This window comes from Sprattus sprattus (genome assembly GCF_963457725.1).
Source record: "Sprattus sprattus genome assembly, chromosome: 2".
Lineage (NCBI taxonomy): Eukaryota > Metazoa > Chordata > Actinopteri > Clupeiformes > Clupeidae > Sprattus > Sprattus sprattus.
Genome location: NC_137921.1, coordinates 60,487,427 through 60,514,474, shown reverse-complemented (window position 1 = coordinate 60,514,474; position 27,048 = coordinate 60,487,427). Strand labels below are relative to the sequence as shown.

Here is a 27,048-nt window from a genome sequence, read left to right as displayed (position 1 = left end):
CATTTCCTGCAATGGGTCTGGTACCCTTGCTAAAATAGGTGGCACTTCTACATATGTTTTTTTTTCTATCGTCATTTGTGTCAACGGAGCAAGTCCTGTTCTGACTTAACACACCCTTCTGACGTATCATGTTACAGCTATACGGTTAGAATATTGTCTTGTATTGTATTTGACACTGACATCTTAAACTGGCATCACCAAAATGCCTGACCCGTCTTGACTCCTGTCATTCCTTGAGCCTGTCATAACATAGCATGAGCTGCCTTTATTAGTCTGACCTCAGCGGGGCAAGGCATCCAACCACATCTTCTCCATGGCAGCACTATCGTATCCTGCTGGAGACAATGCTGGAAGTGGTTCAGCACACTCAAGCTAGCTGCAGTCTTCAGGCAATACAGGTTAATTTACCTTTGACATGAAGTGTGGCAACAATTTTTGGAGGATGAACTGCCTTGGAGGGGCCTACATTTTACTGTAGAGAATGGGCAGTGATTCCAGAAGCCATCCCCCATAGTCACACTTGTTGGCTGGACTCTCCTAAATAAGTTCTTATACCCATAGCGTTACACCGTTTAAAAAATGTGTCAAACTCTCAATCTTCCTATCATTCTTTTTGAATCATCATGTAGATGTGTCATGTCTTTCAGGTCATGCATGGTCTTCTGGGGCCGGTATTTCAAAATGATCCAACAGGATTAATCCTCCTGGATTGGATTAAATCCTGATCAGATCCTAAAAACGGTTATTTCAAAGCAAATCTGATCCTGATGATTCAAATTCAGATTTGGGAATCCAATCCTGCCTTTGATCCGGATTAAAAACTGCTGTTGAGTATTTCAAAACTTGAGTGGGAAATCTGGATCAGTTTGATCCTAAAAAACAAGATTACCCTGATCCAACCTCAGAGGTGGATTTGATGGAGATTACATGTAAAGGTTTCAACAGCCTAAGTGTAACTGCTCCTAAAGTTTTTTTGTTTGATTACAAGTTTTGTAATACCGGCGCCTGAGGATCTACAGCAACACATATAAATGTAATCACCACTTTTCAAGGCAATTGGCAAAGATGAAGTAGCCTGTTTGTGGTGACACACTATTCCACCCTGCGATGTAGACCAAACCAGCTGTCCAAACCAGGTGCTTCAAGGTCTCTCCAAACGTTGTTTCTACACAAACTCCAGTCTTTGGCAGCGAATGAAATATACAGTTTGACGTCTTTAATGGTCTCCCAGCCAGTATCACAGATGGCGCAACCTTTCCAAGAATATCCCCGCCAAGAATATCCAAGAATATCCCCACAGACACCATCCATTCGTAATCCTCAGCCTCCATCACAATTTGAAGAAATCGTATCAAACTCGAAGATTTCCTCTTTTTTAGGGGGAAGTCCTTTCAATAACAGCTATAGTATAGGGGAGGTGCCTTCTTCACACTCTTTGTCACCCTGGAGGCAGAGTGCACAGAGTGTAACCAGCCAGCTAGCTTAGTTGGGAGCAAATTTGGGGACTTTGTGTTTTGTTTGAGAAAACCTTGAAAATAGTTTTGACGCGTTGTATTTATTGTTTGTTCGTTTTGTTTGGAGTCAACTTCATTTAGGTGATTTGCTTTTTTTCTTGTGCAAGCAATTCAGTTACAGGTTACATGAAATCAGCGACACGGCAAGCAACCAATGAGCACACGGAACGATGAGGATGATACAGAGCACAGGCAGTAAAGTATGTGTTGATCTGCTCACCCTACATAACTAGAAATAGGTCTGAGGTCTGTGTGGGTGTGATCATGTTAAATGAGGTCTGTGTGGGTGTGGTCATGTTTAATGAGGTCTGTGTGGGTGTGGTCATGTTAAATGAGGTCTGTGTGGGTGTGGTCATGTTAAATGAGGTCTGTGTGGGTGTGATCATGTTTAATGAGGTTGGTGTGGGTGTGGTCATGTTTAATGAGGTCTGTGTGGGTGTGATCATGTTGAAAAGGTTTAATGAGGTCTGTGTGGGTGTGATCATGTTGAAAGGGTTAGTAATGTTGTTCTGGTATTAAAGTGGCCAAACTCATGTGTGGAGTGGGTGAGGACAGTGGTGATCTGGTATTACCTGCTGTGGTCCCTGGAGGCGCTGCTGAAGCTGGAGTCTGAGCTGGTTTGGGGCCATGCGGAGCGGACTGGGTGTGGTAGGAGTACGGGACAGTCCAGGCCTGAGAGCCATGACCCCTTGGAAAGATCCCCGTGGTGAGCCAAGGCCAAACCCATGTGCCCCAGCCATGTCTGTGGGGAACCGAGGAGGACCTTGGGAGAACGGAGCTGAATATGTTGGCAGCTTTGGATCCATGGTCATGCTGGGGGCTGATGAAGGCTGGGTTGGGGGTCGCTGGGCGATGGGTTCGAGACATCCACCCTGGAATTAAATGGCCGTGTGAGATCTTACATTACTTTTTAAGATTTTTTTTTTTTTTTATGATTTGAAATTTGTGCAGTTTAGAACGTTCATACCATTATACTACATTCTGCTCATTATAGTAGGGACATACATCTTTGTTAGCATAATCCTTTTGGATTTCCCTGATCTTCAAATTAAACATAATTATGTTTGTGGCAAATTTGCTGTGATAAGGTATGCTCTTCCACACAGGCAAACGTGATTTTGAGTCCTCATCAATTAAATGTACTTTTCTCAACAAATTTTCAACAATCAACTTTGTGATTCACTTTCAATTAAAACCTGCTGCAAATCCACGGTATTGTCTGTTTAAAGCTGAATAACTAATCCATCCAGTGGTTCTGAGGGTGAGAGGGACCTCTCTGTCTGCAGGTGTGATCGATATTATCAGAGCCACATGATTCAGAACATGGCTGTGTGTTTAGCCTTGGTATTAGTGTAGTCAGCCAAAGAGGACACGTGTAACTCCTTGTCAGTGATGCCCAAAAAAATCAGATACATTTTGACCTGCATCTTGATTTCAAGATACACACCACTTTATTCTACCAGCGTGATAATAGCATTGACATTAGCTTGGAGGCTTTCCCTTCCAATAAATCCAGCAAATAAAATTTACATTTGAAAAGTATGTAAAACAACAAATGTTCATGTAATGCACAGCTCTACTTCACAGCACTAGTAGGACAGTGTAAACACCAACCACTTCATTAGCTGTTCTATTAACAAGCTAAAAGCTTTGTCATTACCTTTGGTTTAAAGGAAGGCAATAAACCATACAGGTGAAATCATAGCACCCAGGTCCAAGCATAAGGGCAGAAAAACACTTCTGCATCCTTCTCCGTCCTCGAAAAAAATGGGCGGGCGGGCGGATTCAGAAGAATTTGAACGTACTTACAGGCCCTATACACTTCTACGACGGCTGTGGGTGCTGAAAGTAATTTACCGCCAGACCATAATAGGATCCGCACCATTATTCAATACTGTTTCAACATTAGATGGTGGACCGGGATGAAAATGTGACCTGAGTGGGCGAAAGTTCTCGTTTGAGAGCCACTGACATAGCCTACACAGTATGCAGAAGTTGGTTTATTGACACACCTTATAAGGACGGGAACAGCGCTTTAAAACGACGTTTTACATTATTCAAAGGTGAAAGATTAAAGGCAAGAGAATCGCTAGGTGTAGGCTACCTTCTCATTATGTGTGTGTGTTGTCAGTGTTTGTAATACAATGGTGTTGGCTGTAAGTTAACTCCACTTCGCGTTTTTGACAATAACATAAATCCCATTTAGGATAACAGCCTTCTTCCTATGTGCGGGAGATTGTTTATGCCTGGGTGTGACAACGCGATTACAGGCGGAACATTGGTATAATGGAAGGAGTTTAAAAATAAACTGTCACCTGGAGAGTTTAAAACAATACAAAACGAGGGGAAATCTAATGTATGGACATATTTCTAGTCAATGCTGGTGTAGTATATAATGTGAGTTGTATTTAGGCATAGCAGATGCCTAGCATGTGTCGGCAATTTAATTCCGTTCTTGCAATGTGAATAATTTAATTTCAATATGCTTATCTCGCCCTTGCCCGCGCTTGTGCGTTTAAAGGTGCTTGTTTTGTTTGAGCGAGTTAATTTTTCTGTTGATGCTGGAGTTTAATAAAGGCAGGCTATTCATATAAAACGTACGTAAATGTGTCAGTAGTATGAGGGACATTGACTCGGTGGGGCTCAGGTAGTTTGGACAAAATACTTTAATAGCCGTCAGCTCTTGCTGGGATCAGGCACTACTCCGGTGATGATGTCGTTGGGAAATAATGTTGTTAGTGGACCAATCACACATCCAACTTTTGACTTTTCATAGGGTTAAATATTTTAACTTTGTCAGTCACGTATAAAATGGGGGAAATCATTTGAATGCACGACAACACATGAGATTATCATGAATTTCCAAAACCCTCTTCCTGTATTGTACTGGCCCTCACCTGTACCAGCTTGTCAATCCCAAGTGCTCGGTCCAGCTCTGCCAGTTCACTCTCATCTGTGCCACTCAGGACAGACACCAGCTGATCCAGCAGGGCCTTCTCATCACTGCGGCCCTCAGGGGTGGTGGGGGGGCACAGCATCTCATCCAGCGGATATGGAACACACTGCCTACTTAACCATGGGGAAAACATGTGTTTAGGATATTTTGAGCTTTATATTTCAGACTGTAATGTCATTGTGTTGGGGGAGGGGTTCACAAGCTTGGCCTAGCCCAATGCTGAATAATGGAAACCCTGTTCAAAATCAAAATCAAAATCAAACCCTGCCCCCCAAAATGTATTCCTTATGATTCGCAAAAAACATATATCTTCTCATTGATATGCTGACACTGTCAGCTGTATACTACTGTCAAAGCCACAGAGCTTAATAAATGACCTACCTTGAAGTCAAAGATTGGATGGCTATAAACGTTTTACAGTTAAATCATGACAAAACTGAAATAGTTGACTATAGTAGTCCTAGATCAATTTTTGATTAAGATCTCAACTTGGAATAGCACGCCCATTTTAGGAACATCACGAATATTAGAAAAATATTGTCTTTTAATGAAACTGAGAGGATTATTGACACATTAATTTAATCTCAACTAGCCTACTGTAATATTCCCTTCAAACTGCTTAGGTCTCTTAATCAAAGAATGATCGTTTTTTGGCCATAATCCACATTCAAATCCAAGGCTTACCATTCCATTGCATTTTTGGCCCCTAAACGCTGGAAAAGCCATCACTTCGTTATCTGAAGTGCATCCTGTGTGTTCCAACAGATCCAGCAGATTCAGAGACAGTTTCTACCCTCATGCCATCAGGATGCTAAACTATCCTATACCCCCTAACACTTAATATAGACAACCTCATACAACGTACACTTGCCACTTTCATTTAATTTATATCTTCTTCATCCTGTCTTTCATACTTTCATTCTAGCCTTTAAATTCTTGTACCTAATGTATTCCTTTGAGTTGAGCAGACACTTGAGCACAAGGAATTTCATTACAGATAATACTGATATGAGTACATGATAATAAACTTGAAACTTGAAACTTCTTTCAAAACCCTTTTAAAACACATTTTTTATTAATGAATCAGTCTATGGACTGCATTTGTTTAGTTAACTTTAGTTTCTATATCCTTTTTAGCCATTATATCATCATATCCATTTTGTTCTATTCATTATTCATAGTTTTATGTAAGTATATTCTCTCTATTATGTTATTATTATTATAATAATAGTGCTGTGACAATTGAATATACCAATCTAATGTAAAAATAGTTGTAGTTCTTTTTTTCAAACAAAATACAATTGATTAATTATGTTTAGGTTTTCTTTAGCTCAACGCAATGCAATTCACTCTACTCTAATCAAGTTTGTTTAGGTTTTATGTTGCCAACTGGTAACTAGTATTGCACTTAGAATGCATTTTGACCCTGTGTTCTCTTCTGACCTTTCTCAAAGGAAAGCTTGAAAGTAAATACTTCACAATAATTTGCTGAACTCGTTATGTGTAGTTTTTTTAAGCGAGTTTAGTAAGATACATATAAGTGTTTCATGAAGTTTTGAAGATTCTGTGTCTGGTTGTATAGCAATGGTTGAAGCTAATATGCTTATATGTATCTTACTAAACTCACTTAAAACTACAACAACACATAACGAGTTCAGCAAATTATTAATTCAGTGCAAAAACACAAGTATTGTGCACACATAACCTTGTCTCTTCTATTCATTTCTATCTACTGGTATTAGCCCACCACAATCTAACGTCCATCGATTTGAGGTTTATTTTGGGAAACATTAGCATGGCTGATGAATGTATCAAAACCACTGCTGTTTCATTACTCATCAGCCTTCATGCACAATACTAAACTGATATGTATTTGCTGACCAGTTCATGTAAGTGAGTTAGCCTAATGAAATGAACGGCTCCCTAATATTGATGGTAGTTAATGTATTTGGGTGGGGATTAGCAAACTTAGTCTTAGATGGTGACTGAAATGTTTAGTCTCACATTAAATATGAATGTAACTATTTGAAGTTCATTTTACATAACACAGACAAATGGCTGGAACATTTGGTGAGCAGCAAGAATGGGAAATAATATTTTTTTTTTTTGCTCAAAACCCCTGATTGAGCATAGTTTGGTTGCTCTTCCACTATGGTCAGTTTAAATGGAAACCTTCTGTATGTATAAGGGTATAGGTCAATGGACATGAGCATAAACAAGATTTGTGATTTGTGGGGCCACTCACTCTTGTGGGGAAGGCAAGTGGGAAGGTGTTGGGGATGCCAAGCTACTGTCGAAGGGCTGTGCATCACCCAAGGACACTGGCTGGAAGGGCTCCCCATGAGGCCTCGCTGCATCTGGTATCTCCTCCTTAGGCAACCCTATAACACAGTAGCGGCAAATAACCAACCAGAGAAGACAACACAGCCAAAATACAAACACTCATTCAGTGGGCCTGACATTGAGGGCCTCATTTACTAACATTTTGCGAGCGCAGCGTAATCAGCGTCTTTGCCAATCCCCATACAGTGCACAATGTGTTTCCTGTTTATTATAATTTATTAAACAAGAACCTCGTCGCTGACAGTGCCTGCGCCCTCTAGTGTTATAAGGGGGATGCTAAAATAAGGGCCTGTGTGTTCCCGCCACCATGGATGATGAGTTAAAATTAGAATTAGAGCTTTTGGTTCATGAGGTTACAGCAAACTTAGACCCTAGCAGCAATACGTTGTCAGGTGTAACGGAGGTTTTCGGATACGCGGACATTGCCATGGCACTGGGGGTAGCTTGCACTCGAGAGGCTATAACGTCAAAATAAACATGGAAGGTGAAATGAATATGCTGCTCTGTCTTAACAATATACTTAGTGTAGTTAGTTTACTTCAGGTACAGGTACTTTTCCTGAATAGATACGCGTTACTCCAACGCAGAAGGCGAGCACTGTACTCTGTGTGCTTAAACGACGGGTGGAAAAGGTAAAGAAGACGGTTTAAACCCTACATGGAGCGGCGATTCTGGGTAAGACCTAACTGAACACCTAGCTTTATGAATTGATTATTGGATTTTGCGTATAGAAATGTGATTAATCGTGATTATTCAGGGAAATCGTGTGATTAATCGCGATTAAAATCTTTAATCATTGCCCAGCCCTAATTTATATATATATTGACTATACACAGGGCAAATGCTAGGATTGGATGTCACAATGCGATGCAGCAGTGCTATGCTCTCAAAGTTCTGTAGAATGCTTAAGCAGTTGCCGGATTGTGTTCTGTAGTTCTGTAAATAAAGCACTAGAGAAATCAATAAAGCAAATATTTACCCAGATGTAAAAAAAGCAAAGAAACTTAAATGTGAATGTGTTTACATGTAGGTGCTCAACTTCACCATTTTGACATTCTTGGAACTTTAGACTATCTTCTGGCAACCAGACTTCAGAGTGTATTGGGTGGAAGGGAAAGTGATTTTGAACAGTCAATGTGTTGTCTGAAAAAATTACAACATTTACATTTTTACAACCCGCAGCACCCGCAGCACTAAATATCTTTATTTAGATTTGGTTGCCATTGGAAACAACAGGGGTGTTTATCTCTCGCCCTCATGCCTATTTATCATAATAAGTATTTAAATATTACTTACAATTAGGGGTGGGCGATATATATCGTCTGCGATAATATCGTCATTGTTGTTCAAACGATGTGCAAAATTACATTATCGAGTATTTAAATGACTTCGCCAAAAACAATGACACGCACGGGGAAACTGTTCACATCATGTTCTTAATATAACCTACGGCGCAGCAACGCTCCCCACAGCACGGCACTCACACGACTAGTGGGTCTACGTGATCACGTGACATGGCTTCTCGCATCCACTTTGCAACAGGTTAGCAGCGCATGGTGATGTCTGTTGTGCCTCCGTTGGTGTAGCATAAAACGTGAGTTTTATTAAAACATAGCGTGTGTAATGTGTTGCTATTCCATTCCGTTTGTTAACCTTTCCTGCTGTCTGTCTCTAAACGTAGTTGAATATTGTAAGGGAGTAAAATGCTCCACGGGCGAAGTAGATTACATGTTTTTAACTTAAGGGTTAATTCCCTTTCCTTTACGTCTGCTGCTGGTTAGTAACAGACAGCAGGAAAGATTAGCAAACGGAATGAAATAGCTACACATTACACAAGCTATGCTTTAATAAAACTCACGTTACTCACATACTGGTTAACGCTTTCACAGCACATAAATGTTTGTTGCTACATCCAAACTATGAGTCACCGTTGTCCCTCCCTGTACGTGCTCCTTAAAGGAGCCGCACCATTTTACTAAACGTTCTTGCAATGTGAATCATTTAATTTAAATATGCTTATTGGCCTTATTGTGTACGCTTGTGCGTTAAACAGCGCTTGTTTGTGAGAGAGAGCATTTAACTGTTGATGCCCCAGTTTAAAAATTCGTCCCGATCCATGCTCTAATGCTCATGTATTTGTATTTTTGTACAATCCTGGACAGAAATTTAAGTTTAATAAGGCCATAAGAACTGCTTTTGATGTGCAATAATTCTCATGGATGCATGGAGCACTTTATTACAAGAGTTCAATATTTATGCATTGCAGTTCAATTAAGTTATTTTAGTTTAAAGACAATAAAGAAGTGTTTTCCTTAAACATTGTGCCTATTATTGTAATCTCCAAGAAGGTATAGCCTAACTCTGAGAATTCCAATTACATTTATTTTTTAAAAATCGTCTAATTATCGCTATCGTCAAAATGAAAAAAAAATATCGAGATATTATTTTTTGCCCATATCGCCCACCCCTACTTACAATGTATAAGTAGTCATTTCTACTTTAATATGATCATTAATATTGCTATCCACATTTTGTTGTATTGTCCCTGTTGTTAATAATTTTGTATATGTTTTGTCACAAAAGCATCTGCCAAATGCCTAAAGTGACCATCTCCTTTGCTTTGGCCACATTCAAGAGCTTGGAATCAACAAGAAACTGACACGTCTTCCAGAAAAACTCATATTTGTATCAATCAAACAAGGTGCAAAAAGATTTGGAAATCGTCAGGACATTGACAAATAAAAATAAAGTCTGATTCTGCAACTGTGCGCTTAAAATGATCAACCATCGACAATCCTCAATTTGCAGCAAGTACAACCTTACTTACTGCAGCATTGCAGCTTGACTGCTTCTTCCCTATAATTTGAAGCTGTGCTTTGAGTGAGTGACTTGTTGTAGGATGAAAGTGGCTTCAGTCAAGTGCCATCCATATGGAGTAAGGAAGCTGTCAGAATGTTCGTGTGTATAAAATAGATATGCGTGCATATTTTTTCAAGTTGAGCAGAAAATAAATATTTGTAAACTCTTACAAACACGAAATGCAACTTCACGATTAAGATTTCTTCATTACGAATACGAATTCACGAATTTCAAACACGAAATGCAACTTCACGAATACGAATTCACGAATTACAAACACGAAATGCAACTTCACATTTACGGTTCCTTCAGTACGAGTACGAATTCACAAACGTGACTAAACTGTCAAAAATACGTCACCACTTCCATACGTCACCACCAGGGCCGTGCAGAGACCTTTGGAGGGGCAGGTGCTCAAAGTTAAAAAGGGGGCACATGTAGCACGGATTTGTAAAAATGTATTTATCTAGGCCTTTTCTATAGGCTATGTCCACTGGTGTGACGGTCATTTCCACCAGTGTGACGCTGAGTTCATTTCACACTATAGGACAGTGTTGGCACAAAGGGTTGGTTTATACCCCCAGACACATTACAGTGTCTCCACAGCTGCCAACACACATACACACACACACACACACATACGCACACACACACATACATCCATTTCACAAACAGGTGCATACTCATTAGGTTTTAAATAAGCAGGGGAACTATATGGGAACAAGGCCTTTAAACTATAATTTTACAGGCAGCAAGTACTGTAGACAGCTGTGTTTCACTGTGAGTATGAAAGTTGTCAAAAGGGTGCAATGTTTATAGTCAATGTGGGTCCATTTCAACATACAATTTTCAATGAGTGAGATGGATGGAGAGAGAGAGAGAGGGAGTGAGAGATGGAGAGAGTGAGAGAGGGAGAGAGACGGATGGAGAGAGAGAGGGGGGGGGGGAGAGATCCTTCTCAAAACGGATTGTCTGCACTCAAATACACTGTTGCTTGCAGAAATGCCGTGTTTCAGTTTAAGTTGTCGCACTCAAATACACTGTTGCTATCAGGCCCTCTCTCTCTCTCTCTGATTGATATGAAATAACGTTACCAAAATTCACCAACCAATACAAAATCATGACGTGAAATGAACGAAAATGCTCTCAGATTTAAAGACCATGCTCTATATTAAACGATACAAACTTCATACATTGACACGTTTATTTACGGGAGTTAATCAACTATTTTGGCTCATATTTGCATGCAGTCATTTAGCAGACGCTTTTGTTTAAAGCGACGTACAAGAGAGAGGCATATAAGCCCCTATAGTAAACTTTACACCGAGTTATTCCCGAGTCATCATGGCACATTTGGCATCACAAGGCTACTCGGCTTACCTAGAAAACGGGAGCTCCAGAGAAACTTATCCGAGGCGTCGGTCAGCAGGGCACGTCAGGGCAGAGTGAGGGCACGTTGTGGATCATGTGACCGACCAAGGTAGATCAAAATTATTATCATTTTGTTAAATTTATTATTATTTTGGGCCGCACAGACGGACTTTTCACACACAAATAAAAAAAAAATAATAATAATAAAAAAACACTCTGACAAAAGGGCACTTATGGCATCAAGGGCAAAAGGGGCAGGTGCTCAAGCCCCCTTAGCCCCCCCCTCTGCACGTGCCTGGTCACCACAGACATTATTATTGAGCAGAGGATACATCGATCCCACAGGTTAGATCGATTAGCTAGAATATGGCTGTAGTTGTTATCTGTAGTTGTGAACGATTGTTACCTGCTCAAATTTAGGTTTACTTTAGGTAATCGTTATATCTCGCAGGTGGAAAGCTAAACGACGTCCCCTAACATCAACGAACTTTGCTAATCTAACCTCTGGGATCGATGTATCCTCTGCTCAATAATAATGTCTGTGGTGACGTATGGAAGTGGTGACGTATTTTTGACAGTTTAGTCACGTTTGTGAATTCGTACTCGTACTGAAGGAACCGTAAATGTGAAGTTGCATTTCGTGTTTGTAATTCGTGAATTCGTATTCGTGAAGTTGCATTTCGTGTTTGTAATACGTGAAATTCGAATTCCTAATGAAGAAATCTTAATCGTGAAGTTGCATTTCGTGTTTGTAAGAGTTTACAAATATTCATTTTCTGCTCAACTTCAAAAAATATGCACGCATATCTATTTTATACACACGAACATTCTGACAGCTTCCTTACTCCATACATCCACAGGGAATGGCATGGCTATGGAGTTCAGGTCAAATGGAGCGTTCCTTGGTAAAGATTCCTTGTACTGTAAAAATCTTTTCATTTGCTCTGCATTGCACGGTTTCTTTTCTATGATTGAAACACCTAAATTTATGTCTGTCTGATCTGTCTATAGTGTATCTTCAATCATCTTCCACTCAGTATGTTTCCCTTTCATCGGACAGTCTTGGATACGTCTTTAAACCCCCAAGAGTCCGGGGATAGATTCAGGTTATGACATGCTGTGATATTTTTCTTAATTTTCTTTAAACAGTGGTTCCAAAGTCACATTTATTACCTCCATAATAGTCACTCTATCTTTCCTGCTAAAATTCTTTATATCTTTGTTTTCTTTGTTTGTTACCTTTCCCATCTTAACTGCCCTCACACGGCCTTGCTTTTCTCTATCTCTATCTGTGTGCATAAATAAAATACATTTTTAACTTTCTGATATTTTGCTTTATACAGTATTTGTTTTACATTTCATTTTTTTTCTTTCTATACCAGCACTAGTATTTCCTTCAGGAAATGCACATCTAGTTCACATCTAATGTTCACAATCCCACAAAATCACCAGTGCTCATTGCCAAAAAAGCAGCTTTTGATAGTGGCAAGGTGTGCATTGAGTTTGGTCTTACCACGGCCAGGGGTCCCAGGAGGCTCCTCTTTGACACTGACACTCTTTGTTATCTCGTCCTCGGCAGGAGGGGGAACACCCTGCTCTTCTCCAACAGCCCCCATTGATGGAAGCAGCTGGTTGAGTGTGTCCAGGTCAGAAGTAGAAGAGTGCTGCATAGACACACACACACACATACAGAAAAAGTGTAAAGCATGGGTTTGATAAGAGTATCATCACCAAGAACTGTAAGCATAAACACTATAACCACAAGTAAAGTCCACTGGGATTCAAGCCCACATTGCAGAATTTGGAAACGACTAATGACTTTCACCAATAAACTATTGAGAAAACCTCCTTCCTCGTATGCAAAGTGCATTTCAGCAACAGGTTTAAGCTCACTGAATCAACATTTGACACATATACATTGTCTTTTGGATCTTGAAATTGTCCTTGTAACTGACAGTTAACCTTGAGATACCATTGATTGAAAATTAAACCCTTACATTATCAAGAACATATAATGAGTCTACAATTTGAAGTTGAAATGTGTTATTGCTGCAAAAACATGTAACTGCAGCTCCCTTATGTACAATTGGGGGCAGCAGTTCATATGTTTTAAAAGTTTATTTTAGCATGTTTTAGCATACCTCATGGGGGTACACACCATGATACCAAACAGCACAGTGACTACGTTTCACCCTTTCAATAGGCAGGCTGACTGATTACAGCTTTGAAGACACCTGTAAGGCTATTCGAGGAAGTTATTTTCAATCTTTTCTAGGGGTACCTTCATTTTTGTCCAGGCCAGTTTCATTAGTTTTATTTTTTAATTATTCTGTTGAACAACAATTCAAAAGCAATGTCTGATTTTGATATGTTAATTTTCAGTTCATTTTTATTTACTATTACCTTTGTCAGTTTCAAGTTATTTCAGTGACCATTGTGGGTTTTTCTTTCTTTAACGGAAGGATACCAACAATTTTGTCCACGCCTGTATGTATGTATACACTGTGCCATACCGATATGTTCGTATGTATGTATGTATACACTGTGCCATACCGAGCTACTGGGCCTCCTGCTTGCTTTTGGAGAGTTAGTGGCTGATCTTGCAGCGCATGCACTCTCGGTCTCTCCATTCCCTTTCTTCTCTGCTTTCACACGAACTGTCTGCAGGCTTAGAGCAGCTGGTGGGGGCAGGTCCCCCAGGTCCTTCTCATCTGTGTCAAGGAGAAAGCGCAACAATTGGTGGTCTTGAGGCTCCCTGGAGCCACAGGTGGGGAGAGTCAGCAGACTGGGGCTGGCTGGAGGCTCCTTCTTGATATCAGGCTCCTTCCTGTTGGCATCAGCCTGGTCCACAGGGCTGTTATCTTGCAGGAGACTGTGCAAGATTTTGTGGCGCTCCGTCAGTGTACTGTGTGAGGCAGGGCACTGGGCAGATAGAGGTGGAGGCTGAGATGAGTCTTGATTGGCTGACTGGCTACTTGAGATCAACACTGCCCCGTCCAGCAGCTGGAGCTTCAAGGTGCCTAGCACAGCTACTTTGGAGCCACTATCCCCAACCCGGGTGTCTTTTATGGGTTTCCCATGGGGTGAACACGTGGGGGAGCTACTGGAGGTGAGTGTTTGCTGTGAGGGAAGGGGAGAGGACAGGGAGAAGCTTACAGAGGTGCCTGTACCTTCACCACCTGCTGGAGAGAGCAGGCCGACTGCTCCAGAAGAAGGTGGGAAAAAAGCGTACCCTGCAGGCACACGAGGACTTCCCAGACCAGGGCTCCCTCGTGGAGGTCTGGGAGACATGAAAGAGGTAGGGGTTACTGATTGGGGACTCCCCAACGGAGAGGGGGTACTGACTTGCTGGGGGCGAACATGGTTTGGGGTCAGGTACCCTCCATGGCTAGTGGGCGTGGCAGGGCCTGTAGTAGCACTGTTGCCATTGTTCAGATGGAGGCTGGTGCCAATCTCACTGGCTGGTTGGACAGCAGAGGGGCGACACAGGGACTGGCTGGGACTGCTGAGGGATGGGGGAAGGCTGGGGGTAGTGCGTTCCTGAGAGCTAGAAGTGTTGTGTTCCCTGAATGGGAGAAGAAAAGATATGAACATTTTACTTCACCTTCACTAAGAGAGGCCCTGAAATGTTTGGGTCATTTAAAAAAACAACACCAAGTTTGATTTGAAAATTAGAATCTGATCTGGTTGTGTTCTCTTTGCTGAGATCCTCACTGATTTGGACGTGTACCTGTCAATGGTGTGGATGCCCATGATGAAGGGCTGTACATCAGGATTGGGAGGGCAGCAGAACTTGCAACGTGTCTGGGCACTAAGAGAAGTTCCGTCACTGAGTGTGAAATGGTACAGTGGACTGATGGCTGTGCCATGGGTCATCACTACCAAGAGACAAATACACTTAAATAATCAATCCTACTTTCTTTGGTTATAAAACATCCAATATAAAACCAACTGAGGCTAGAGACAGGCAGACAACAAACAATATCAACGTGAAAATAAATCAATGCGAAAGCCAAAAATACGAAAAAAGAAAGAAAACAAGCCGTGTGGTCCTTACCCTCATGAAGGAGCTTCTTGGCATGGGAGGGCTCCTTGCCCTGCGGCTGGAAAAAGGCATAGATGCACTTCCTGACCAGGTCCTCCCAACCCGGCCGCCCAGTGCCTCTTAGAGCACTCGTCTCGATGGAGATTATCTTCCCTGTAGGATATGCAAGCTATCTGAGTTACAGCATTGATAATGTGGGTAGTTCAATACTACATACAGCTGAACTGAAAAAAAATTAAACCCCCTTAACTCCAGCTCCATACAAATATATCAACTAATGCCTTAATACATTGTCAAAGAAACCATTTTGAAGTAATTGCAAACCAGCTCTATTTAAATGCCACAGATCACAGATCAGTGTGGTTTCCATGCTGCCATTGCTCTATTCAAATGCCACAGATCACAGATCAGTGTGGTTTCCATGCTGCCATTGCTCTATTCAAATGCCACAGATCACAGATCAGTGTGGTTTCCATGCTGCCATTGCTCTATTCAAATGCCACAGATCACAGATCAGTGTGGTTTCCATGCTGCCATTGCTCTATTCAAATGCCACAGATCACAGATCAGTGTGGTTTCCATGCTGCCATTGCTCTATTCAAATGCTACAGATCACAGATCAGTGTGGTTTCCATGCTGCCATTGCTCTATTCAAATGCTACAGATCACAGATCAGTGTGGTTTCCATGCTGCCATTGCTCTATTCAAATGCTACAATTTTTGGATGAGATTTAAATTTAGGTTGACTTGGACGTGTGCTTAGGATCACTGTGTTCCTGTGTTCCTGTTCAAGACTAGATAATAAAATGATCCTTGAATGTAAATCACCAAATTGTATGTGAAAATTAAGCCGTTTAACTTGTGAAGTAGTCTCTAAAGCCAGTCTCTAAAAAGCTAACTCCAGTCTGCTATCATAACATTAACTAGGTGGATGAAATTATGGCATTTTTTCACCAAGGACACACATTGTATGGACAATAACTCATCCTGAAAGTGTCTAGTTTGGCTAGGTAGTGTAGTTTCTTATCAAGCGTTAAATGATCAATTAAAATATTTCTTTGTGGATGAGATGGGACATTGAACAGTCTAATGTGGGTTTTCCTCTTCTTTTTACGATCCCCCTATATATCTGGCAGCACCTCTTGTGCGCTTCCCACAGGATGTATGCAAACATACGTTTCTTGCCAGTCCCATCAAACCCCAGCCCTTCACACCAAAACAGAAACAGTAATTTGGTATTGAAATGTACTGACATCTACAAAAATACAAATTCCACACTGAAAAAGGCTGAGATGCAGCAAAATCTATTTATCAATGCCAATTTTATTTTTTTCAATGCAAAACTTAAAGTCTCTGTTTTAGCTCATTTTAGCTCTAGCTTAACACATCTATTTCTGTATGGCATAATAGACCTGTGGCTTTTATTATGAAAATAACATGGATTTTTATGAATGGAGCATTCAAGTAACACATTCATCTAGCCTTACAAAATATAAAATACAAATGTTCTAAATCAAAGACTCAAATTATTAATGGATATTTTGATGGATATGCAACTGATTCTCAAAGACACTGAAATATGATGCTCAAACATTCATGGACTGTTTCCTGAGGGCCGTAATTAAACATATAAAAAAATATAAACATATTTTCATTAAACTGTTCTTAAATCACCAAAATACCTTATGGTTTAACACTGTTGAATAATTTTGGGCTCGGCTGTAGCAGGGTCACTAAATGACACATAATTGGAGCTGTATGTTACTTCCAGTGTGATACTAACATAAAGTCGTCGATCAATATTCTTTCAGCCTTAGTTCCCCAGTGCCATACAAAAGGCATCTAATCCACTATTCCAGCCACTTTGTGAAGATCAGTTCCCTGCTGGGGCTCACAATATGGCAAGTGTTAGGCATCAGGTCAGGCATTCAAACGGGCTACCTGTTGGGTCCTGCTTTGTGATGAAGGACTCCGTACTAACAGGGACTTGTTGTGGACGGGGTGCTCGGCAGGCAACACAGATGAGGCAGCTCTGCAGATCTGTGCAAAAAGGGTTAAAGTTAAGGGTTAACCACCAGCAGAGATCAAGCATGGGAAGCATTGAAATACTCACAATGGTGTTTTAACTGTCTCTTTTCAATCTATCTTTGTCAACATTATAATATGTGGGGTAACACACAGGAAGTACAAAAGACAAATATATGAAGGTTTAGGAATTCCTGGATGATTAACACTACATACAAATAGGCGACAATAAATAATAAATAACAGATTTTGATATTATATATATATATACAGGGACGTGCACAGAAATTCTGAAGGGCCATTGCTCTGCACTAGAAAAAAGTGGCAACACGTTCATTTTTGTCAACACCGCCGCCACGCCCCCGCCCCCTGGACGCATATTTTGCCTATATCACTTGAAACTCTCACTAGCCGCCGCCACGCCCCTGCACATACATGCACCTGTGACCAGGGGCGGTTTGTCCATAAGGGCTATTTAGGCAACGCACTGCCAAACGGGAAAAGAAGATAATGTTTTCTGTCCGATTCTACCACTAGCTCTTCTTATCTGCCTCTGAAAGTCATTGTCCAATCAGGATAAAGTCGTGTTTCAAATGGTCCCGCCCCTTTTGGGGTGATTGTGGGTCGAAATGAAAATCGCCCAAGACCTCTCCCATGTTAAATCAATTTTTGTTTATTTTTTTAAACAGGGCTTTCAATACAATCTCTATGGCTTCCGGTAGGGCTTGCACGACCTGTGAATACGAAACTGTGTATAAGGATGTCATAAGGCTTTGATCAAGTCACATTCTGTCAAGATGGCTAACGTTCAGTGCAACAACTCGATTGGCTCTTTCAAAGAAACACTTTTTAGTCGGCGTACTAATGAAGATAAGTTGACCACAAAACAATTAGGACGTTTTAGGGAAATCTTACATCCGAGGATTTTCCAGGAATTGGTACGAAAGAAAATCGTGGCCAGCAGGCTGTGAATGTGGTCTGTATTTCTATACCACGATCACTTTTTATTGGTTTCACAGTGCTAATATTCGCTACTTGCACTAACACAGAGTTATTTTCTATGTGATGACTTATTTTGCTTTTGTAAGCATTACTGTTAAGCATTTGAGTAATGTGAATAATGAATAAGTGGGATCATGTATCAATAATATTTTTTTCAGTTTTGAAGGCTCCTGGATGCAACTTTCTTTCATAGCTTTCCACCTGTTATTATAGCTACTCTATGTAGCAATAGAGGAGATTGTTCTGTTGTGTTCTGTCATCTAGTGGACAAAAAGGCATTGATGTAGGAGTTAATCAGTTAACACCAAATTAATACAATTGTCTTGCTTAATGTACCTGCCGAATGGGTCGTTTTAATCTTTACCCAAAAAATCCCGCCAGTGACAGTAAATAGGCTAAAATGTAACTAAAAAACAGTTAAGAAAATGTATGGTGTGTCATATCAAAGATATTTCCGAGACTTATTGAGGCTGAGCCATGAAAAAAAACAAGAAGCGTACACAACAAACTAATCTAGGTTACGAGGGTGATATTTAAGTACTGTCAGGCTGTGTTTAAGTGGAGGACTATAGACAAAGATTACTTGCCATAGCCCTTAATGAATCTATTCTCCTGCTTACTTGCTCATTAATACATATATATGCGTAATGACCCCTTCTCACAGTAGAGGCGAAATTGGTTGTCACAGATAAACTAGGTGGCATTATGATTGTATATGTGATATTGTGAATATTTTTCATATATTTGTAATACAAAAAATGAATCCCATACTTTAATTTATTAAATTTCAACCTTCCTGCCATACAAGACATTTCTTACCTTCTCTCTCTTCCAGTACAGAGCGAGGCTGAGACACAGTGAGGCACTGCATAGACTCATACTGTTGACGTGCCTCCTGATTATCTGAGTCGGCCTCGTCCGGTGGCCTCTTCAGTAGACGACAGTTAAAAGTTTGACTGTTCCTCTGTCCTGATTCTTGAGGCCATGGCATTCCATTCACTGCAAATATCACACACACAACTAGGGTTTCTGAGAATATTCACTGCAAATATAACACAAACAAGTAGGGTTTCTGAGAATATTTACTGCAAATATCACACACACAACTAGGGTTTCTAAGAATATTCACTGCAAATATCACACACACAACTAGGGTTTCTGAGAATATTCACTGCAAATATCACACACACAACTAGGGTTTCTGAGAATATTCAGGAGGAAACTTTGCATGGAGATGGTGCTAATGTGCATTAAGACACTTCAAGACTGACACCAAAAATTATGAAAACCCAGAAAACCAAAACATTGCTTTGAAAAAACAAAAAGCATGTTTCCATTGCTGTGTTTTGTTTGTTCACACAACCAATTCACATAACACCTTTTGGAGCAATACAAAGTCAAATCTACTGTTCTTTCTACAGAACAGTAGCGTACATTGCTAAAATATTTAAAAATCAAGGATTTATGGGATCAATGTGAATTACCAGATACAACTCAGTTCACAAACCATTCAAAACAAGGTCAGTAGGTGCAGGGGGTACGTTATACCACATTCATCCTTCATAAGCTCAAACAATAAGAGCTGGGATAAGAATTAGCAAAAGAACATTCACTGAACATGGCCAGGGGAAGAGTTGGACTTGGGCTCAGTAGGGGCATTTGGGCTCAGTAGGGGCATTTGGGCTCAGTGGGGGCATTTGGGCTCAGTAGAGGCATTTGTCCTGAGTAGGGGCATTGGGACTTAGTAGGGGCATGAGGCTCTCTTACATTAATTAAGGAAGCAAAGGCTAAAGCATCATCTTGCTAACTTGCGAGGGTGAGTATCAGTGGTTCAGAAAACAGCTATTACGGGGCACGGCAGCAAGGCCTTGCTCAAGACTCATAGCCAGCATATAAGGCTTCCCATAATGGAAAGACTGAGTCCAGTGGAGATGGTGGAAGTAGGTGGTGGTTATGAATATGAATATGGGGGATTTGAAGAATATTTTAAAGTGTTATCTTATTTGAGTGACGATTGCACTAAAGGGTTGGAGCATCACACAGATGGGATGTTGGGAGGACAGACTTAAGCATGGAGTGAGCTTCTGGCTGGCACCAGTCAGTGTCAGGAGCAATGTCCCACATAAAAATATTCTGCTAATTAGCTACCCAGTATACGGTATATTACAATTAAAATGAGGTAAGGCAAGACCACTGTTTCCTGTGCCTTTTTGCCACTCTTGGACATCTACTTTAGCAGATGAAAACATATATAATCTTGTCTATCCCTTTAAAGAATGATTTAGGGGAAAACAAGGGAAATCTAAACAATACATTCATTTTGATAGTCTGGATTCTTCCCAAAAGAGAGTGAGGTAAATGATCCCATCGGCTCATTTTGACGAGTTTTGTTTGTGAAATTGTTTTCCTTAAGTAATGTTAAAACAATGTGCCATGCTGATGCCAAGATACTGACAGGTGAGAAGGTAGTATTTGCAGGATTCATTTGCTTGGTTGATTGGGAAACACTCACTCTTACTCCTATTAAGCTTCTATCCAGAAAGAATCAAAAGAAGAGACAGAGAGACTCACCCAAGCTCTTGGGGAGCAGACTACGCACAAACTCATTATGGTCACCCACGTGGAGGATACTATAGACACTGGAGGTCATCAGCTCTTCTTGGGCGTAACCCAGGTAACTGGTCACATTCTCAGACACAAAGACAATACGACCCTCTCGATTCACCACAAAAAAGAAGCCATTCAGGGCCTGGAAGAAAAATTAAGAGAAGGACACACAGCACCACAACAAGGGGTGAGTGAAACCCATCTGGAAGAAACTCTCACACAAGATCACAGCCCCACAAACTCAATGGAACATCAGCAGACAATTGCTCACCTCTAATAACAGTGGTCCTAGAGCCTCTTTTTCCACCATTCCTTGACTGCTGGAAGATATGTCACTCTTCTGCACCTCATCATCTGGAGAAATCAGATCTGCTTTCTCTGCTTTTTCTGGCACACAAAAGCATGAAACAAATTAAAGTAACCTCGCCTGATGTACTGTCAGAATGAGCTCCTTGATCTAAATCAATTGGGCTTTAAGAGTTGCCACTTGAGGAGACAGATGCAACATGGATAGAAAAGGGTAGCTGGCCATCAGTCATGACCCAGGTTTCTTGTCACTTTGGTTGGGGTGAGAGATGAAGAGGTGATTTTGATATTCTGTTGGAAAGAGGCCATGGAATTTGGACATTAGTCCATGCCACACTTCAAGCCAATCAGCAACAGGGCTGTTCATGGCTGGTAGGAATGGGGCCCAGCAAATATGTACTAGAATGGCTACAAGTCAGTTTTGAGTTTTGATATCTCTCTCAGTGAGAGAGGTGAATGGAGGAGGGGAAGCACTTAGGTGATGCATTTACTGAGGGAGACAGAAAAGAGAATGTAGTAGCACTGCTTCATGTTTGGCTTCAAGGTGCCTTGCTCTCAGCTATATATATATATACACACACAGCATAAGGTATATCCGTGGTTTACTACTTCTTTACAATGGCATGACTAACATGCAGAAGTAACATGGCACCTTCTTAAAATGTATTCAAGAAAATGGTGCCTACATTTTGAACACCAAAATGATCCAATCGTTATGCGATTGAACTTTATCAAATATTTGGATTCATATGTAAAAGAAAATCTGCAAGTATGTCCATTCTTCTCCTGATTATTTTACCTTGCTCTCGGCGTTTGATCTGCTGGATCTGGTCCACAGTACTCTTAAGAATGTGGCACTTGTCTGGCTTGACACTCAAGCTGGCAATGTCGCCCATGTTATCGGAGAGCAAGTCCGCCAGGTCATCAATATAGCGGCACTCCAGCTCCCGTCGCTGCTTCTCCACACTTAAGGACAAACAAGTAGAGGTAAAGGCAAAGTTAGAATGGTGTGAACAAAAACAAAGCTTTTGACCATTTTTTTTTTATGTGCTAAATGTGACAGTACATTGAGGTGGCCAGGATCAGTCTGAATTCCTGTTAGTTTTGTAGCTATATTGGTGGATATTCCTTTTAGATTTTAGTTTTCAAGGACAGTCACTAGCAAAGGAATTATCAGAGGGCACGTTAATGGCAGATGAGAGGTTCACCAACCGGGCATGAGTAAGCATTCTAGTATTAAAATAGACTATTATTATCAATAGGCTATTTAGAGTGCTATCTGCATATGCTCTACCCCCTCGTTTCCTAAACTGGGGTACGCGTACCCCCAGGGGAACACGAACTGGTGAAAAAGCCCATTACATTTTCAAACTGAGCTATAAATAGGCATCAAAATCGCTCAAATTCCCCTGTATTTTGCCCAGCGAGGCTGTATTTCTTTCAAATAAACACAGCAACGATTGCAACGATGAACAAACATTAATTAAAAAACAAAACCACTGAGAAAATGCCGGCCACGCCCCCCTGTTCCACAACCTGTCAACAACCTGTCACATTCATTCGCTCAGCTCCCCATCGCCCGCAAATAATGTTTTTTTAGTATTTTGTTCTGTTGAAGGCTGGCCAACAACAATCTTAGAAGGTTTGAGTCACTTGTGGCACATATTATTCACTAATTTTAAGCCCTCAATCTACCTCAGGGTGAACAAAATGAGCTGAAATCATTGTTCCTACAGGTAGGTTAGGGACCTACCCTGACAATTAAGTAGTTTCAAGTGTTATAGGCTGAATATGTGCACATGGGGAGGGGGCGTGGCGGCGGTTACAAACATGAAAAAAGGATTTGGATACGTAGCTGCAGATTGACTGTTTGAAGGGGTAAGGGACAGTAAAAAGTTTGGGAACCACTGCTCTACCTTGCAAACACCACCAACAGCCCAGTTGACACTGATAGAAGCTTGCCAACACACTTGCTGGTGTCTTTTATTAGCTGGCAATGTCATGCTGTGAAAGCTTTTCTTCCATTTTTGCAGGGTATTCCAGCCAGTACAGAACTACATAGAGCATATCCTGGATGGCTAGTTGGAAAGACACAGGTGTTTATCTGTCCTTCACATGACCATATTCTATCAAGATTAATTTGAGGATGGTACCAATAAAACAATACCTCAAAAAGTGTGAAATTGTTGCAGTGTTACTTTAATGCAGAACACTTTTCACTCATATTCGAGCACATTCACAATTAAAAATGTACTTATACTTTGTTACATTAAATGTCTCGCTAATTTTATATTAGATTATGTTTATTCACAAACGTGTAGTTTCCATCCCACAATGTCAAGTGCTTTGGCAACATTTAAAAGTAGACGCTAACCTGCTGAACACAAGGTAATGTTAAGAAAGCTGCTAATGTTTGCTTCTTAGGCTGCAACAGACATAACAACCTTGGCTGTGTGCTAACCCATGACTGTAAAAACTGGTCTTACAGTCATTGGTACTAACCATACCCGTATATATGGTGCTGTGACCTGAAAAGACAGACGAATATAACCTCTTATTGTTGATGGGACAGAAACTCACAAGGTTCATGGAATTCTTTCACATTTCTTAGTACCCTAGTTGTAAATTAGGGTGTAGCTATGACGTGCACCTCTCCAGACCAGCGACCCACACAGCAGATCATAGAGACCTCTCAACCCGTGACTGCAAACCCTTCAAAACATGTTCAGTGTTTACACACAGCAGATCATAGAGTCCTCTCAACCTGTTATTGCTAACCCTTCAGAACATGTTCAGGACCAGTGGTCACACACACTGCAGAGGCCACGGCTATGCATGACCATGAAGTTTTAATCAATCAATCGATCTTGCCAGGTAGTTGGATGTATCTGGGAGTTCGCTGCCCTGTTACACAGTTTCCGATCCTCCTGACTATGTACCAGGTTTGGGGGCCTGACTGGAGCCATTAGTTGCCATGGTGAATAAGACACTGTGGAATCTAAGTTTACCTGTGGGATTCCTATGTCTAATTAATCTTCTTGTTCTAAATAAGATGTTTAAATAAAGGAGGTATTGTATTGGCTTGTGTAGTTTCCCAGGCTTAGCTGTAACATCTTTGATTCTAGACAACTCTACCATCACTGCAGTCTTTCAGGAAGTTGATCCCTTTACAACGTGTATCCATTTACTAACGACTAATGACACGGTAGATTACACCAACCACACCCACATTATTTTCACCTCATGTCACTATAGTGGTGCTCAGTCAGTACTGAGAAAGGGTTGAAAACAAAAGGAACACACATATTAACATGTGTAAAGATGGGTAGTTAAGATATCCATAGATAGATATATATATATATATATATATATATATATATATACATACATACAAATTACAATACAAATGTACATTTACTACTCAACATCTACTCACAAGTATAACTTCTATTTAACTTGTTAGCTGAAGGCTATGTGTTTAGCCTTGCACTTAAGTCACAACAGATGTGGTCACATTTGCCATACTTTCTTTGCCAGCATTGAAACCAGAGTGAGCTGATTATTATGAGAGACATTTCAAGGAGATTTGCTTTAAAACCTCTTGAAGAGAAGAGAATATATGTAAAAAAAAAAAAAAAAAAAAGTGGAGTTTTTTTGAGAGGTTGAAGGCACCTGAAGTCAGTAAAACATTGACTTTATGTGTCATTGTAGGGGACATAATAAGGCAAGCTGTCTGCCAGTGACAAGTTTAAACACCTTTTCAGTCTAGAATATTCAGCAGAGTGAGAGTTACCTGGTAAGATAGGTGGTGGATTTGAGATTGGATTTGTGTATGTATGTGAAAAAATGTGAAATCACTTGTTTAAATGTATGACTTGTGTCTATGTAGGCCTACTGGTTATCAAAAGCTACATTTCTGGCATTGAATAAATGCAAGTAACGTAAATGCAATTAAACTGTTCCCATTTCACCAGCTTTAACGTTGTAGGCAACAGCAAGCAATGTTTTTTCAACAACAATACCTGTCAATGTGCAAGGCATGGGGTGTGTAGGATTGTCTTACTCATAGTAATGTATGTATGTTTAAACTAAAGTTAAAGTACTCATTAACATTAATAACGTTCATAAATCATAAGTCCTTATTAGAAAACAAAAGACTCAAACAAGACATAACACAAAGGTGCGCACAGCAAGAACCAACTCCAATACAAAAAAATATTAACCAGAGTTTTATAGGTAATTCCAAATCTTGAGATCTCCCATCTCTACTAGAGGTCCTCTGAAACACTTATAATCTGAATCTAAACATTTTGCTGCAGGGGCTAGTATGCCCCCGTCACCAACACGCACACTAGGCATTCAGGGGCATAATAGACAACATATATGTGGCAACACAGACAATTACAGCAGTACATGTCTATAATGATTAGACCAGGGGCATTTGTACTTATTGAAAGGATCAGTGAGAGAGAGAAACCTTCACTTGACAGACCTAGCTGTCTGTTCACTATAGGCAAATTATTGGCGTGAGAGCCATTTAGCTTCGGTTGTAAAAGTTGCTTTGGCATCAACATAATTTTATACATTATGTAGTACCGACGCTCAATGATTTACGTTGAGTTTTCTTCTTGAAATAGTCAGGAGGGCTAGATTTTTTTTCTTTTTTTTAACCAGAGCTTTTTTATCCAAGTATGGGCATTTTTCCAACAAGTTACAGTATGCAGTATTTTTGTATGCATTTAAATTGTATGATGTATGAGTAAGTAAAAACACAATAAATCACAGTTCCCTCTAACTTTCATTACGTGATGTTCATCATTATTGATTTCACTTGTTAACATGTTAATATTGAAAACTGAAAGCACACAAAGCAGTTTATATAGACTTCATGTTTATTATCAGAACTATTGCTACAGCAAATATCACACCACTTTTGAAAAGTTATTCAATGTTACACCTTGTACAGTAGTCCTGATTGTTTATTATAGGCAATAAATAGGCAAAATTATAAAAAAAATATTTTCTCATCAGAGAGGTTTCAAAGAAGCCATACTACAAAAATATAGGCATACTATAAATGGGTGTCACCATTGACTGTTGATATCATGTACACTTTGCTCAGCCGTTACAGATACTTGGCCTATAGAGGCTTTGCAAGAAGTCTGCAGGAACACATGTAAAGCCTCTCGATTGTCCATAGATGAGCTGCCTTCTAAAGGGGTCTCCTCCTCCTCCTCCTCCAGCTCCAACTGTGGTCACTTTGGTTGTGAAGTCGTGAGGGGTTGAGGTGCCAACACAAACATCAGTGCAGGACAGTTTTCTGTGTGCCTATGATACATAAAAACAGACATTCAATTTCCTGTTACGCCAAATTCAAAAATGAGAAGCAATGACAACTTATAAACATAGCTGCAGGCGGCGATCATAAGGGTCCAAACAGAATGTGTGAAAAACCCTGAGTGGCTAAAGGTAGACAGATTTGACAGCTTCAGCAGGTGCAAAAGGACATTTAGGCACTTTAGGAAATGTGAGCAAATTGACCCAAGTGTAAATACACAAAAGTTCAGATTTTTTGCTTAAAGCAGCAATAAGGAGTTCTGTTCCAAAACGAGTAAGATAACTTCCTCAAAGGCATGCAAAAACCTAGCAAACACCACCAACAGCCCAGCCGTCACTGATAGAAGCTAACACTAACTGGTGTATTTTGGCAGTAAAGCTAGCAATGTCGTGTGTGAAAGCTTTTCTTTCATTTTTGCAGGATATTTCAGCCGGAACCCAGAACCACATAAACCATATCCTAGAGGCTAGTGGGAAAGACACAGCTGTTTATCTGTCCTTCACATGATCATAGGCTATCAAAATACATTTGAGGATGGTACCAAAACTAGTTGCCTATAAAACCAATCCATTATGGCCACCCCTTAACAGTGATTTTAAGGACACATTTTCTCTATTAAATAGTCAAAATGAACACGTTGTTTTGACAACCCTCATTTGAACTGATCTTAATCATATAGTCA

The 27,048-nt window shown here is 40.4% G+C and overlaps 1 protein-coding gene across 2 annotated transcripts in view; it reads right to left on the bottom strand.

Moving 5' to 3' along the window:
- Positions 1 to 27,048, bottom strand: part of ncoa1 (nuclear receptor coactivator 1) — a 62,064-nt gene that overhangs the window by 6,778 nt on the left and 28,238 nt on the right. For both annotated transcript variants that reach the window (XM_080832498.1, XM_080832497.1), the window contains exons 4-15: positions 21,828 to 21,994; positions 20,994 to 21,109; positions 20,687 to 20,864; positions 18,935 to 19,114; positions 17,030 to 17,128; positions 15,101 to 15,241; positions 14,774 to 14,921; positions 13,597 to 14,608; positions 12,557 to 12,707; positions 6,716 to 6,851; positions 4,412 to 4,580; positions 2,087 to 2,386 (exon numbers count right to left, since the gene is read on the bottom strand). In XM_080832498.1, the coding sequence (XP_080688624.1) occupies positions 2,087 to 2,386; positions 4,412 to 4,580; positions 6,716 to 6,851; positions 12,557 to 12,707; positions 13,597 to 14,608; positions 14,774 to 14,921; positions 15,101 to 15,241; positions 17,030 to 17,128; positions 18,935 to 19,114; positions 20,687 to 20,864; positions 20,994 to 21,109; positions 21,828 to 21,994 (2,797 nt within the window). The remainder of the gene's footprint in view (positions 1 to 2,086; positions 2,387 to 4,411; positions 4,581 to 6,715; positions 6,852 to 12,556; positions 12,708 to 13,596; positions 14,609 to 14,773; positions 14,922 to 15,100; positions 15,242 to 17,029; positions 17,129 to 18,934; positions 19,115 to 20,686; positions 20,865 to 20,993; positions 21,110 to 21,827; positions 21,995 to 27,048) is intronic.